General features: G+C 47.6%; 1 protein-coding gene across 1 annotated transcript; it reads right to left on the reverse strand.

Annotated features, from left to right (window-relative positions):
• Positions 1-7,562: 7,562 nt before the first annotated feature.
• CDC42EP5 (CDC42 effector protein 5) lies at positions 7,563-12,851 on the reverse strand. The gene is made up of 2 exons (XM_030197914.1): positions 12,599-12,851; positions 7,563-9,225 (listed from the first exon to the last, which is right to left on the reverse strand). Exon 2 carries the CDS (start codon positions 9,205-9,207, stop codon positions 8,338-8,340), a length of 870 nt encoding a protein of 289 aa, XP_030053774.1. The 5' UTR covers positions 9,208-9,225; positions 12,599-12,851; the 3' UTR covers positions 7,563-8,337.
• Between the last annotated feature and the right edge of the window lie 2,751 nt (positions 12,852-15,602).

The raw sequence follows: 15,602 nt of genomic DNA on the forward strand, positions 1-15,602 counted from the left end.
GACCTGCAAATCCCAGCATGCACTAGGGGTAAAACCGGGACTGGAGCAGCCTTTTCCATATGACATGGAGCCAGTTGGCAATGATCCCCAGATCTGTTAGCACTCCATAAAAAAAAAAAAAATGTTTAGCCACTCCTGCCTATTCCCTTGATTTATTGCTTTAGACCTCTTTTCCCCCTCCTTTTTGCAGAAGGCTGTGTGCCATGTCTTTCTGTTTCATCATAAATTCAGGAACATTCCTAACTTCAGGCCATGGGAGAGATGCAGGGTGCCTGGACGGAGCCACGTTACATCCTACAAGAAGTGGATCCGAATGCTTTCCATCTTACCATTTCAGGATTGACAGTGACCTGTCTCTTTAGGAAGGGTGATTCTCTTCTTAGTCTGCTCTAAAGGTTAATAAATAAAAACAAAACATGGAAAATAAGGTGATACCTTTTATTGGACTAATAGTTTGGGTTTTTTTTAGTTTACTTTTGGATGCCAAAATCTCCTTCAGACTCCTTTTACGTTTCACTTATATATTCCAATATTGTCATCTTTTCCTCGTACCTGAGGAAAGAGGATTTGGCTTTTGAAAGTCAAAACATGTATTGTTAGCCTAATAAAAAGGTATCACTTATTTTCCGTTTTTGTTTATTAACCATCTCTTTTAAGAGTTGGAATGGGAGTGTGCAAACTGGTCTCATATTTCTCTTCACAGGTGACAAGTGGTGGGGATCCTGTGTGTGATGAGAAGACCTCCCTCAGTCCCTCACACTGGCTTTCTAGGAGATGGTTCCCACAACTTCAGAGAAAACGCCCTGCACCCGCAGCTGCCAGGCCTATGATCCTGCCACACACCTAAGGTAAACCCCCAATTAGCCTGTGGGATTACTTGCTGGCAGGCAAGCAGCAGCCTCCAGCTGCTGAGCAAGAGGATTTTTTAATGTTGTAATTTAGGGAGAGGAGTTTCTTGTGAGAGCTGTACAAACTCAGGTCTTCAATTATTCCATGCAACAACATGGGGCAGCAGCAGTGCAAGCCACACACACACTCTTGCACAATAAGACAGGGACAGCATGGCCTGTGGTTTGAGAGCAGCTCTTGTGTATTAAGGACATTAATGGATCCAGGCGCAACCAAGCATTAAAAGTTCAGAAACAGGAGTGGCTTCAGCAGGAGGGCTCATCTCCATTTATCTTTAAAAGGTCTGGTGTCCAGGTGCCCCTGTGTGTCTCCAACATATTTCAAGTTAAAAATTTGATACCACTCATCAGTGAACCACCTGAGTTGTGTATATATAAATATATAAAAAGAGTAAAAAAAAAAACTAACATGTACATATAAAATATATAAAAAGAGTTTTAACCGCCCTCCCAATAAAGCATGCTATATAAAAAAAGAACAGTTAAACTTGTGTATATAAATATAAAAAGAGTTTTAAAAAATCACTAAAGCATAGAATATAGAATATAAAAAAGAATAAAAGAACAGTAAAACATATACATATAAATATATAAAATATTTAAAAAAGTAAAATAACAGGAAGGCACATATATATACAGTTACTGTCTAAAACTACATTCTTTTAAAGATTTTCCGTGCAAATGTCTCTTCACATATAGGAATAATAAGTATGTTTTTTTCAGATCCTGCCCACTTGGAATCATTTTTGGATAAACCTGTTCTTGAAACCAGTTCTGTTAGTATTTGTTTTTCCTTTTTGGAGAGGTTATAATTGATGCCATATAATGTAATTCTGTTCGGGCCTGGATTACTGAACCAAGCTAGCAATTCCTGTGCGGCAAATGCGACATGGGGTGCAGCGCATTTGCCGCGCCGGGAATCACTACTGTGGCATAGTAAAAGAGGCCCATATTGTCTTAAGTATTTTCTTTTTTTTTTTTCTAAGCCCAGATGGCTAGCTAGTGAATTCCATAATGTGGTCTGTAATTTAACTTTAGTTTTCATTATGTTATTCTTGAATATGATCATTTACTATGTTACTGCTAAGTTTCAGATTTTCTTGAATGTTTTAATATGCATTAATAAAGAAAGTAGAAAAAAAAGTAAAAGAAGAATAGAGTATGCACATAAAAAATATATAAAATATGGAAAAGAATAAACAGTAAATCATACAATAAAAAAGTAAAATAACAGTAAAGCGTGTGCATATAAATATATAAAATATGTAAAAACAGTAAAGCATACAATATAAAAAGAGTACAGTAACTAAAGCGGGTAGATAAAAATATATGAACTACATAAAAAAAGTAAAAAAGTAAAGCATGTACATATCCTATATAATAAAACTCACCCTCAACGTTCTGAAGACACTGATGTCAGTGTCACTGTCCTGTTTCTACTATGGGTGAGCCCTTAGGTTCCCTGAGGCCCCGAAAGACCTCAGAGGAGAGCCGTGCACCCCGAATCTTCACCCGCGGCGGCCGCCGTTCACCAAGGGTTGAGCCCCCAGCTGCAGGCGGCCAGCAGGACTGCTGGAACCGCGGGGTGACGGTTGACCTGGTTGGTAGTCAGCAACACAGTCTCTGGTATCACAGTCCCTGAAGGGCAGCTAGCGAGGGCGGCTAGCACGCTGTGAGGGAAGTAACACAGTCTCTGAAGGGCCGCTAGCAAGGGCGGCTAGCGCTGTGAAGAAGAAGTCACACAGTCTCTGAAGGGCCGCTAGCAAGGGCGGCTAGCGCTGTGAAGAATCCACTGTGTCGGCTTCTGACATCCGATCCGGAAGTCCCGACGGCAGTCATCTTCTTAAATCCCGCGCCTTCCCGCCCCCCCCCCCCCCCCCGAGGGCGAGTCTCACCAATCAGGAGTGGGGAGGCGGAGCCTCAGAGCCTTCCCACTCCGAGGCGGGGAAGACGTCGGGCCGTGCTCTAGCGCCGCCATCTTGGGCGGCGCGAATCCTCCACAGAGCCCCCCCGGCGAGACCGGCGGTCGCCGCCGCCGTGCGCCGGCCCCGACTCCCGCCCTCCGCGGGCGAAGAAGAACAGGTAGGCGCGGAAGACGCAACAGTCACTTCCTTCAGGTTCGAAGGGTTCGTGGTGGTGAAGCCACCGAAATCACTGTCTCTGGGCCCCGCCCTCGCGTCAAACGTGATGACGTTGAGGGCGGAGCAATGGCGTCAGTGGCTTCACAACAAAAAAAAGACTCAGGAGATGACGGTGGCATGCGTTGACGAGGTGCAGAGCAATGGCGTCAGTGGCTTCACAATGACGAAGGGGTGGGTAGGGAGGGGGGGGTTCAGGAGGAAAACCTTGCTAGCGCCCGTTTCATTTGCTCCAGAAACGGGCCTTTTTTACTAGTAAATATATAAAAAGAGTAAAAGATCAGAAAACATATAATTACACCAGTCAGATGAAAGCCACCATGGAAACAACAGAAAAGAAAAGAATTGCATTCACTCTGCTAGAGTTCCAGGCTAGGACCCCCCCACCCCAAAGCCCCATGATATACTTAGTAGGAATAAAACACAGAGAAATGGTACATCTTAAGAAAGCTACGAGAATGGTATGGGATTTGCGTTACAAGACGTATGAGGAGAGACTTGCTGAACTAAACATGTATACTCTGGAGGAAAGGAGAAACGGGTGATATGATACAGACGTTCAAATATTTGAAAGGTATTAATCTGCAAACTAACTTTTTCCGGAGATGGGAAGATGGTAGAATGAGAGGACATGAAATGAGATTGAAGGGGGGCAGACTCAAGAAAAATGTCAGGAAGTATTTTTTCACGGAGAAAGTAGTGGATGCTTGGAATGCCCTCCCGCGGGAGGTGGTGGAAATGAAAACGTTAACGGAATTCAAACATGCGTGGGATAAGCATAAAGGAATCCTGTGCCGAAGGAATGGATCCTCAGGAGCTTAGTCAAGATCGGGAGGTGGGGCTGGTGGTTGGGAGACGGGGATAGTGCTGGGCAGACTTATACGGTCTGTGCCAGAGCCGATGGTGGGAAGTGGGACTGGTGGTTGGGAGGCAGGGATAGTGCTGGGCAGACTTATACGGTCTGTGCCAGAGCCGGTGGTTGGGAGGCGGGGCTGGTGGTTGGGAGGCGGGGATAGTGCTGGGCAGACTTATACGATCTGTGCCAGACCCGGTGGTTGGGAGGCGGGGATAGTGCTGGGCAGACTTATACGGTCTGTGCCCTGAAGAGCACAGGTACAAATCAAAGTAAGAGTATACACAAAAAGTAGCACATATGAGTTATCTTGTTGGGCAGACTGGATGGACCGTGCAGGTCTTTTTCTGCCGTCATCTACTATGTTACTATGTTACTATTATGGACTTAGAATAAGAAAACTTCAGTCAAAGATCCAGTGGTATTGAATTCCATAGAGCACAGGCCCTGTGAAACTATGCCTAAAAGATGGAACTGTCAGAAGAGTCTGTTGTGTGGACTGAGAGCCCTGAAAGGGGAGTAAGGGAGCACTAGATGGAACCACAGTAGTGGAAATCCAGAATTTGAAGATTGGTCTATAAGGGATAGATACCCAGGGTTTGGCTTTAAGTAGAGCTGTTATATGATCATACCTACGTGTCCTGGGAATAAGTTTCACAGCTACATTTTGAACTGTTTGAAGACCTCGTATATACAAAATTCATAAACCGTAAAATAGGGCATCACAAGTAATCCAGGTTAGTAAGAACCGATGCATGGTTAGTGCATGGACAATTGTTCTAAGGGGGCTGGATGTAGCATATTTTCTTCAAATAAACAAAAACGTACCATAGAGTAGATGTGAGGTTGAAAATTCAGGTTCTCGTCAATAACTACCCCTAAGATTTTGACAGAATCTACCAAAGGAAAAACTGTTCCTGAGATATTAATAGGGTTAGAAAGCAATATACTGAGTTTTTGAGGATGTAGTTTCAAATTATGGAAGTGTAGCCAGTCTGCAACTGAGGCAAATTCTGAGTTGAGGGAGAGAATGTTTCCTGGGTTTATGGGGTCAGTGATAAAAAAATAACAGTAGCTGGTCCAACCAGCCTAGTATCCTGCCTCCAACAGGGAGCCAATTCACGCCACAAATACCTGAAAGAATCCCAAATAATAGCAAAATTCATGCTACTGATCCCAGGGACAAGCAGCTTTCCTCATGTCCATCTCAGTAACAGACTATGGATTTTTCCTCCAGGAACTTGTCCAAACCATTTTTTAAACCCAGATACACTAACTGCTGATACATTCCTCCGGCAGCAAGTTCCAGAGCTTTATTCTTTGAGTGAAAAAATATTTCCTCCTATTTGTTTTAAAAGTATTTCTGTGTAATTTCATTTAGTGTCCCCTGGTCTTTTAACTTTTTGAAAGAGTGAAAAATCGATTTACTTTTACCTGTTCTACACCACTCAGGATTTTATAGACCTGGATCATACCCCACCAACCAGCCATCTGTCTTCCAAGCTGAAGAGCCCTAACCTTTTTAGCCTTTCCTCATACGAGAAGAATTCCATCCCCTTTATCATTTTGGTCGCTCTTCTTTGAACCTTTTCTAATTCCACTATATCTTTTTTTAAGATACGGAGACCAGAATTGCACGCAATACTCAAGGCTGTGGTCACACTATGGAGTGATATAGAGGAATTACATAGTAACATAGTAAGTGACGGCAGATAAAAGCCTGAACGGTCCATCCAGTCTGCCCAACAGTCACATTCATTCTCAATTCAAGATTAAATCAACAATGAATGTGATATTATATACTTGATCATGGACTTCCTTTATAATCTTCTTTATCTTCGTAGATATATGCATAAGTAAATGTGTAACAATTAGAGTGAATCCAACCAAGAGACCCCTTATGATCTCATCTCGTAGACTGATTTCCTATAAATTGTCTGAGTCATGGGGGGAAAATATCAGACATTCATACATGATGATGTTAACTTTTCTTCTTAAGTTTTGAATAAAAATGATTGAAACATTGAGTAAGAGACAAATGCTGAGGAGAATTTGAGGGAAATAACAATGACAGTGTGATCTGAGTCATAATGAGTGAATGTAAAAGTTAGTAAACCTAACAGTAACCTTTCAGAGCCATGTTGTTTCCTAAAAAGACCAATTCCACAATCTTAGATGTATGAAGTAAGTGGGAAATAGACCGACTGATACAAGCACAGACGGGAGGAGTGGCCTAATGGTTAGTGCAGTAGTTTGAGAACCAGGGGAATGGGGTTTAATTCCCACTGCCGCTCCTTGTGACTCTGGGCAAGTCACCTAACCCTCCATTGCCCCAGGTACAAAATAAGTACCTGCATATGCAATGTAAACTGCAAAAAGGCAAACCTTTCCTTATAACCCTTCAGCAAGATCTCTCACAAATATATTCAACAGAATCGACCCTAGCACCGACGCCTGAGGCACTCCACTGCTCTCCTTCCTTTCCTCTGAGTGAATTCTATTTATCATCATCCTCTGTCTGTCGGTCAACTAGTTTCCAATCCAGTTCACCACTTTGGATCCTAAGTTCGGCCCTCTCAGCTTCTTCATGAATCTTCTGTGAGGGACTGTATCCACTGCTTATTTTTAGGTTAAGCAGCATAAAATCTGTTTTACTGTCGTAGGATCTTGCCAGGTACTTGTGACCTGGATGGGCCACTGTTGGAAACAGGTTACTGGGCTTGATGGACCTTCGGTCTGTCCGACTGTGGCGACCTTTATGTTATGTACTTGGTCAAAGAAACCCCTCTCAGCTTTCACTGCAGAGGTCAGACCACAGACTCCTCCAGCTGCTGGAGGTGGTTTGAATTAAGAATACAAGAATGTAAGAACAGCTATACTGGGTCAGACCAATAGTCCATCTAACCAGTATCCTGATTCCAGCAGTGGCCAATCCAGGTCACAAGTACCTGGCAGAAACCTAATTAGTAGCAATATTCCATGCTACCAATCCCAGGGCAAGGAGTGGCTTCCTCCATGTCCATTTCAATAACAGACTATGGACTTTTCCTCCAGGAACTTGTCATAGATACGTTAATTGCTGTTACTACATCCTCTGGCAGCGAGTTGCAGAGCTTAACTATTCGTTGAGTGAAAAAATATTTCCTCCTATTTCTTATTAAAATTATTTCCATTTAATTTCATTGAGTGTCCCCTGGTCTTTGTACATTTTGAAAGAATGTAAAAAATCGATTCACTTCTACCCATTCTACACCACTCAAGATTTTATAGACCTCATTCATATCCCCCCCCCCCCCCCCAGTCGTCTCTTTTCCAAGCAGAAGAGCCCTAACCTCTTCTTCACCCTTAGGCACAGGGGCCAGAAAGCTGAGGCCTTTATGAACAGGTGGCCAAGATTTGCACACAGATTATATACATAGAATGAGAGAGGTCTGTTGACTCTGGCCCTGTCCCTGAGAGCTTACACAGTTGATGGTGTGGGCCACAGAGCTCTGCCCCTGGACCCCTTCACCCTCTGTCCTGCATGATTTCCATAGCTTAAGTACAGGGCAGGGACCCAGAAAAACCAAACACAAGCAACATACAGATTCTTCAACCCTGCCACCCCTCCTCACTCTGCAGGGGAGCAGCCTGTTATGAATAATTGACAGCTGAGTCTTGCAGTTAATAAAAGCAGAAATGCGTGATTATATTTATGAAAAGTTGTACAGGTTTACAACAGTACCCCTTTATACAGAGATTCAGGTTTAAGTGAGATCCACGGAGCACATTCTGAATATGAACAGTAGGACTGTGACCGGGAGCGGGGGAGGTTACTGTTTGCATCAGCGGGGTTCGGGGAGTCCATCCTTCCTCCAGGTGACCCAGGGTCATCTCATGATCCAAGGGGACAGACTATAGGAATAAGACAGGTATTGATGCGGGACAGCTCTCTGATGTTATTCTCCTGCCGTGAACTCACTCCTACCACACGCACCTCATCTGCCTCATGTTCAACCACATTCAGCTTTTCAAAAGTTCACCTGCTCCTGCCCCCCCCCCCCCCCCCAAATAAAAGAAGGTCACACGTGAGGTCAAAAGATAGATCCACAGGTTGTATTCATTTCATATCCTATGAGGTCAACCCTCTATCCAAGAGAATGAGGAGCCCAGCTTCAGGATGGGGGGTGGGGTCTTTCTCCCCTTCCCTCCCAATCCTCCCTTCTTCTTACCAAAACCTGAAGGTTCCTCACTTAGAATCAGTAAGTTGAATTCTGTACAAGGCAAAACAGCTTTCCCTGCTAAGTTTCAACACTTTGAGCAAGCAGACGGCCTAGGCAATATTGGTCATATCCCATTTCTCACACCATCTGTTCTTCTTATCTCACCCATGCCATATCAGTCTTTGATCTATCATACCAGCCAATTAAAGTCTTGAGTGGGAGAAAGAAGTACAGTCCTATAGTCCTATTTCGTCATCGGTGTCATCAAATGTGTAGCTTTGCCCTCCCTCTTCCTCCTCCTCCTCCTCTTGAATTTCTTCTGCCTCAGTATGGCAGCTGGTGGGAACACTCTGTTCCTGACTGACATGGACACCATCATAGACTGCTGAGTGCTTCACCTCCTCGCTGTCACCTTCATAAGCAGATGTGGCACTGGAGGTGGAGTCCCTGGGTGCCCTTCCTCCTGGCATGGCCAGATTGTGCTGGGGGGGTGGGAGAAGCTCTGGTGAAGCCCGGGAAGATGTCTCCCTTTCAGTGCTAGCAGCCCCTGAGGAGAGTTTGTAGTCAAAGCAGTACAGACCCCCTTTGGTCTGACTCCACTCGCTGTCTGGTTCCTTCTTGTCCATCACACCCAACACCTCATCCAGGATAGATGGACCCAGGTCCAGGTGGAAAGACAGGATAGACTCTGCATGCTTCAGACCACAGTCGTCCCCTGGCGATATCCAGTCGACGCCATCCATCTGTGCAGTTTTGCTGCCGTTGCTTCCTGTGTTCCAAATAGCCAGGTTGTCCTCCATGGACGAGCCAGAATTAGCCGGGCTGGAAGCAATGCTGCCAGCCCCGGAAGCGAAGCCCGAGGACTGGGAGAGCTGGCTAAGTGAGCCGACCCCAGGGGAGCCATTTTTCCTGGCTTCAGGCTGCTCGTGCAGTAGGGCTGGTGAGGGGCCGTGGTTGCTGAGGAAGGAGGTGTCTCCGAAGGCGTCACCACCCCTCCCCACATGCATGGTGTGACGGAAATCGCCCATCGGGGCACTGATCATCTCCCGATCTATTCTGGGGCGCTTTTTCGTGTGCGCGTTGCTCGACTGCTTGAGGATGGGCATGTTGGCGGCTGGGACAGCCTAGGAGAGGAGAAGAAGAGGAAGTCATTTCACACAGATGTCTACAAGTGAATTAGACTGAGATGATCGTTGTGTAGGTCTCCTAAAGCTTTGTGACACTGAAAAAATATGTTTTTACTGTGCTACTGCTTCCTGAGGCTCACTCACTCTACTACTACTATTTAGCATTTCTATAGCGCTACAAGGCGTACGCAGCGCTGCACAAACATAGAAGAAAGACAGTCCCTGCTCAAAGAGCTTACAATCTAATAGATCCAATATGCTAGGGACACCCTGCCCTCTGAACCAGTGCTGACCCAGTGACACAGCATGGTGGTAGGGGACTGTCTCCCCTCTGAACCACTTCTGACCCAGTGTCCCATCATGGTGTTAAGGGACCCTCTCCCCTCTGAACCAGTACTGTCCCAGTGTCCCAGGATGGTGTTAGTGGACTCTCTCCCTTCCAATCCAGTACCGACCCAGTGTCCCAGCAGAGGGGTAGCTAAGTTAAAAATCTGGGCCCAGAAGCAAAATGGCCTGCAGGGAGGGTGATTATTGCCAGCACTGAACTTGCCTCTTAACAGTGTCACCTCCCGATCTTCATTTGAATTACTGGACCGGCCCAGGCAGCAGGATAATTGCGCAGCTCTTAACAGTCATTCAACTGCCAGGCCTATGGGGTAGATGAGTTGAAGGAGGATATGGGGAAGTGTCATAGAAACCCTTTTAGGGGGAATTTCAGTTCCTTCTATCCCCACAGTTCAGGAGTCTCCAGGCCCGCTTCTTGACCAGGCCACCCTGCACTGCAGGAACCGTCTGGCTGCTGCTGCACAATCTCCTCCCTGCCTGCCGTCCCCCCATCCTCTCTCCTAGATCCAGCTGTGAGACATCCTGTGAGAAGTTTAAGAGGACAGCTAAAGGACTTCCTGCCCTAGGAAAATGAAATCATCTCCTTCCCCTCCCTCCCTTCCCCGGGCATCTGCATGTGGAGACTGTCAAAGAATGAATACCTCAGAAGGGGGACAGCGGATTTCCCCTTTCCCTTCCCTGTACTGGCAAAGTCCCCCTTGCCTCTGGTAGGCTTTCCCAGAAGTTGAAGGGGGGAGGGACGGGGGGGGGGGGGGGGGGGGCAGTGTCTGTTCTAGGCATCAGCACATCTGGAATCAGCACAGCTGGATGAGTGAGCAGTAGGCCAAGGCAATGCCCCTCCCACATCCTGTCCCAAAATACAGCTCTCCTTTATTCTGTGCTATGGGGGAGGAAGGGGACTTGGAGGTAGGCATAAGATAAAGCATGAGCCTGGAGTTGGGGGCCTGGGGTTGGGGGGGAGGTTTTAGGAATGGAAGAGGAGTTCCTGGATACAAAAGCATTAGAGCCACTCGCCACCTTTCGTTTGGGAAAGGAGGGGGATCACAGAGCCCCTCATTGAACAGAGGTCTAGGGAATGGGGTTCCTGGACCAAAAAGATGAGCCTGGCTCTCTTGTCTCCTGAGGAGGTGGTGTTGGGTGGGTGGGGGGGGGGGGGGGGCACAATTCTCATTCCCTGTGTCAGTCACTCCCTCTCTGGATCGGAAACCCAGGTTCAACCACAGCACATGCAGATGTGGGACAGTGGCAGATGCAAAATTTCTAGGAAGGAAAGGGGTGCGGGCTGAGATGGTTGACAGGACACAGAGTTCAATTAAAATATTATAATGTTGTCACTGTACTGAGAGAGTTTCTTCACCCCCATCCAAAAACTTCACTCACTCCCCCTCCAACCTTGGATTTTCCTGAAGCTAGCAAGAGTTTTATATGGGTCTCCTTGTCAACTGGCAGATAAGAAGTGAGGGCAGGGCTGGCAAACAGGGCAATTGCCCTGGGCCCCCATACCATAGGGGGCCCCAAACCTGCCTCAAACTAAAGGAGGCATAGGCTGAAGGCCAGCTTTTGGGCCCCGTCCCTGGTTTCTTCCCTGAGTGAGGAATAAAGCCTGGGAGTAGCCTAGTGGTTAGTGCAGCGGACTTTGATCCTGGGGAACTGGGTTCGATTTGTGACTCTGGGCAAGTCACTTAACCCTCCATTGCTCCAGGTACAAATAAGGACCTGTATATACTATGTAAACCACTTTGAATGTAGTTGCAAAAACCAAAGAAAGACAGTATATCAAGTCCCATTCCCTTTCCCCTGGGGTGAGTGAGGGGTTAAGCCATAGTTCAGACAGGTTCTTCAGTGGTGCAATGGGTAGAAATAATGGGCAGGGCCAGATGTGATGAGTTTTCCTGGTCTCTGTTATATAGGGACGGGAAAGGGAAATGGGACTTGATATACCGCCTTTCTGCGGTTTTTGCAACTACATTCAAAGCGGGTTACATATATTCAGGTACTTATTTTTTACCAGGGGCAATGGAGGTTATATATAACTGGGTTCTGCTCGAGTCAGGCTCTGGGGAAAGCTCTGAGATGCAGCTTTCAGAGTCCAGATGTATCTGATCCTGAAACCTTTCTCTCTCTGGTCCAAACAGGACTTGGGCCCAGACAGGAATCCCAGAGGGTAATGGAGTTTGCAGCCCATTTCACAGTAAGATAAGGGTGAGCTGGAGTCCCTCCCTCAGCCGCACCCTCTCTCCTCTCCTATAGCCTGGGGCACTTCAGGTTCAGCTCTAATCACCCACTCTCAGCATGGGAAGTTACAGTAAAGATAGGTGTCTATGGGGAGGGGGGGTGTTGGGGTCTGTGGGGGGGACAGTCACTCCATTCCATTGACCCCTGGCCAGGTAACTCTCATACAGGAATGAACAGCCCCCCCTCACCTCACCCCAATCCCCTGAATCCAACAGGAGGGTGGCAAAGGGCCCCCTTAACTTTCTTTCCTTAGGTCCTCACCCTTCCTTAATCCCTGAACCTCAGTGACCAAGCATTTGGTGTACCCCTGTTATCCCTGGGGGGGGGGGGGGGGGGGAAGAGGGCAGTACATGAAAACTGGTGTAATAGACCACCAAGGTCCTAGAAACAGACTTCAGTGCCCCGGTCATGACCCTGGTCCCACCGCATCCCCCCCTTTTATTCTGCACCTTTAGTCCTAGGAATCTCAGTGTGATCAGGATCAACTATAATCCCCACCCAACAAAGAAATAAACTATCCCCAGCCCCTGAAAACGCACCAGATCACCTCCCACCCCGCCCCATTATCATTTCCACCTTGGTAGGTTTTGTGAGGGAGGGGGGACAGATGTACACACTGGACACTGCCATCTGCTATCAGGCTGAATTCGATTCTCCTATATTTTGGAGGTGTCTAGGCTGACACCAGGCTCTTGTCTCCTTGACTTGCCTGAGACAAGCGATCACGTCTGACCCACATTACCCTCCCAGCCCTTCCCCAAAAAGAGACAAACAAGACTGAAACACTCACCTTTAACAAAACCGAAACTGGCCGACTCTGTCCCTGGGGTGACCGAAAACTCCAAAGTCCTGTAGGGTCCCGAGATGGGATCTGCGGCTCCTCTGAGCCCACCCACCCCCCTTACCGCGTGGAAGGGACGGGCAGAGCAGAGCCACAGCCTCCTCCTTCCCTGGCTTTCTGTTCTCTCTCTTTCTCTTTTCCTTCTCCTCCTGGGGACTTTTCTCTCGCCTGCAGAGGCGCCTCTGTTCCGTCTGCTCTTTCCTTATTCTGGTTTTTTTTTCACCTGGGCAGGAAAAGCCAGGGAAGGGAGGGGGAGTTAATCAGTGATGGAAAAAAAGAGTTGGTGTTATTCGCTGCCTGCCTTGATGGGGAAAAGTCCAAAGCCCCTTTGGGGGGAAATAAATCAAGGGGGGGGGGAGTCACTAGCTTATCTAGCTTTAGACAGCAAATCCACTCTAGGAGGTTTTAAATCAGACTCTCTCTCCTTCTGCAGAAGATCTTGAATGAGGGCTGATAATAGCCATTCCTCTCTCTCACTGTTTGCAGAGTAACTGTCCTAGGTTCAGTTCTGCCTTATAATTTATTTATTTGTGTGTTAGAATTTCTCTTTGGGGCAGTCTGTCCATCCTCTCCCAGCAGAACTTCAGCCACTGCAGGGGTTCCGGAGGCTTGATTGGCTCCTCTTTTTGATCCCCTCTGACAGCCACTTCTTGTGAACACATCCTGTGCTGGGGAGGGGGGTGCATGCCCCTGCCCTCCCCAACTCCACTTCTAATGACCAGCAGGGATATTTGGGGCTCTTTGCCCTGCAGCTCTGGCCTCATCCCTGGTATTTCCTGAATCCCGTCTAGTCTTTCAATGTAATTTTTTCCAGACCTGCTTTTTTTTTTTGTTTTTTGGAAGGAAGGGCACTTTTGTGACTCAGTCTTGGAGAGAAAGAAGGGCTGAAAGTGTAGGAGGGAGAGAGGGAAGGTGAGCTAAAGGGGACAGTGGGGAAAGAAGGATGGTGAAAGTAGAAGGGAGAGAGGGAAAAAAGGCTGGAGGGGAAGGAGGGCTGGAAGGTAAAAAGGAAGGAGAGGGGGAGAGTAAGAAGGTGGATAGCAGGGAGAGGGACCAGGAGGGCTGGAGGCTGAGAGGAAGGAACCTGATGAGTGCAGAAGTAAGATCCATTATAGACAATAAATATATTATGTATGCATATTTATTTTATTTTACTTGTTTCATTTGTATCCCACATTTTCCCACCTATTTGTGTCTGTGTATGTATACACTCACTCTAGAGACCAGACCCATGCCAGCTAAGTCCAGATGAATAACCAGAGCCAGAGTTTAAATCTTTCTCTGCTAGGTCCCCTTCTTCCCAGATCTTTGTGTTTACATGTGTGTCTGTTGAGGGACAGAGTTAGCACTGATTCTCAGGTCTTTCTGCTTCTTATGCCCCCCCCCCCCCCCCCCCCATCCTCAAACATGAGCTGGCAGTGCCTTATCAGTCTGCCCTGAAGCCAGGTCCCCGTGTCAAAATTCCCAGGGACAATCCTGGGTTCTCTACATCCATCTTAATTATCCACAAGTCCTGGGGCCTGAGGGAGCGTGCAGAGGAGTTTAGCAACTGGGGAAGCCAGGACCCCTTCCACTTAGGGCCTTGATGTGACCTGCCTTGTGGCACCTTCACACCTCTGCTCCTGCCCGTGAATGAGGAGAGAAAGGTGTGAGACTGCTGAGTGTCACATCCTGCCCTCCAGGGGCTGCCAGCACATGCAGACAAATTCCTGGAAAAGAAAGGAACCCCCTCCCCTACTTTCACACTTTCCTTTAAGACAGTGATTCCATCCAGATCTCACCACCAACACACTGCTCTGCCAATGCACCTCACTCCTGCCCTGCAGCACCCCCTGCTATTCCAATACTGATACACTGCTCTGCCAATGCACCTCACTCCTGCCCTGCAGCACCTCCTGCTATTCCAGTACTGAGACCCTCACACACAGCCCTGTCAGTGCCCCTCACTCTTGCCCTGCAGCACCCTACTCCTACCCCAGTCCTGATATTCCCCTCCCTCTCCCCTGTCAGTTCTGTGAGCTGGCTTTGTTTACTGTCTGTTTTCCATCTAGGGAAGAGTTAACCTCAGACTAAGCTTCAAATCTCTCTGGCCAAAGCCAACATCCTGTTACTGAAAAACCAGCTGGAATTCATTTTCTGCTTTGGGCTGCCCCACCCCTTCTCCCCTCCTCTTTCAGGCTGGCTCTGAATTCTCTCCCTTCCTGCTTTCCTGGGCTCTCTCCCCTCAGTCCTTCTCCTTTACTTCTCCTCTCTCTTTTCATCTCCCCGCTGTTGTCACTCCTCTGGCTCTGGACTCTGTTCCACAAAGCTGGACCAGGCAGCAAAGCTTGGCACAGGGCGACTGGAGCGTGCGCTCCAGAGGTCAGATATGTGCTAGATATTTTGATAAAGGCACAGATTAATAACCTGAATGGGGGCCAGGGCTGGAGGAGACAGCAGCGCTTTGGCTTCCCAGGCAGAAAGGGCTGTGCCCTGGCCCTGACCCTGAGACACTCCTGGCCAGCACTGGAGTGTGCCTTCTAAGATGGGCTGTAGGGCCTGGCTGAATTGACTTGTGAGGGGACAAAGGGCAGGGTCCTGCCTCTGGAAGTCCTGACTCTGGCACTATGCTGAGAGAGGTGGCATCTTTCTTTTATGGGCATCTGTGTCTAATATCCTTTCTCACCATCTTCCAGCATCCACACTCTTCTGAGCTCCTTACAGTCATCCTGACTCCCAGCTCACATCCTGCAGAGTGACACTAGAGAGAAAAGCTCAGGATGTGTTCCTCAGTGTTCTCCATAGGTGAAAGCCGGAGTCTTTGTGTGTATTGGGGGGGGGGGGGGGAGAATCATGAGAAAGAAAGAGAGAGAGAGGGGAATGTATAGGACAGAGGGGAAAAGGACACTAAGTGGGAGAGAGCTACCCCTTCCCCACCATGTATGATATTCCTGACCCTCTTGAAATGGTCTGT

This window comes from Microcaecilia unicolor, chromosome 3 (genome assembly GCF_901765095.1).
Source record: "Microcaecilia unicolor chromosome 3, aMicUni1.1, whole genome shotgun sequence".
Lineage (NCBI taxonomy): Eukaryota > Metazoa > Chordata > Amphibia > Gymnophiona > Siphonopidae > Microcaecilia > Microcaecilia unicolor.

Coding starts and splice junctions, on each gene's coding strand:
- CDC42EP5 (XM_030197914.1), bottom strand. CDS start 9,207: ATGCCCATCCTCAAGCAGTCGAGCAACGCGCACACGAAAAAGCGCCCC.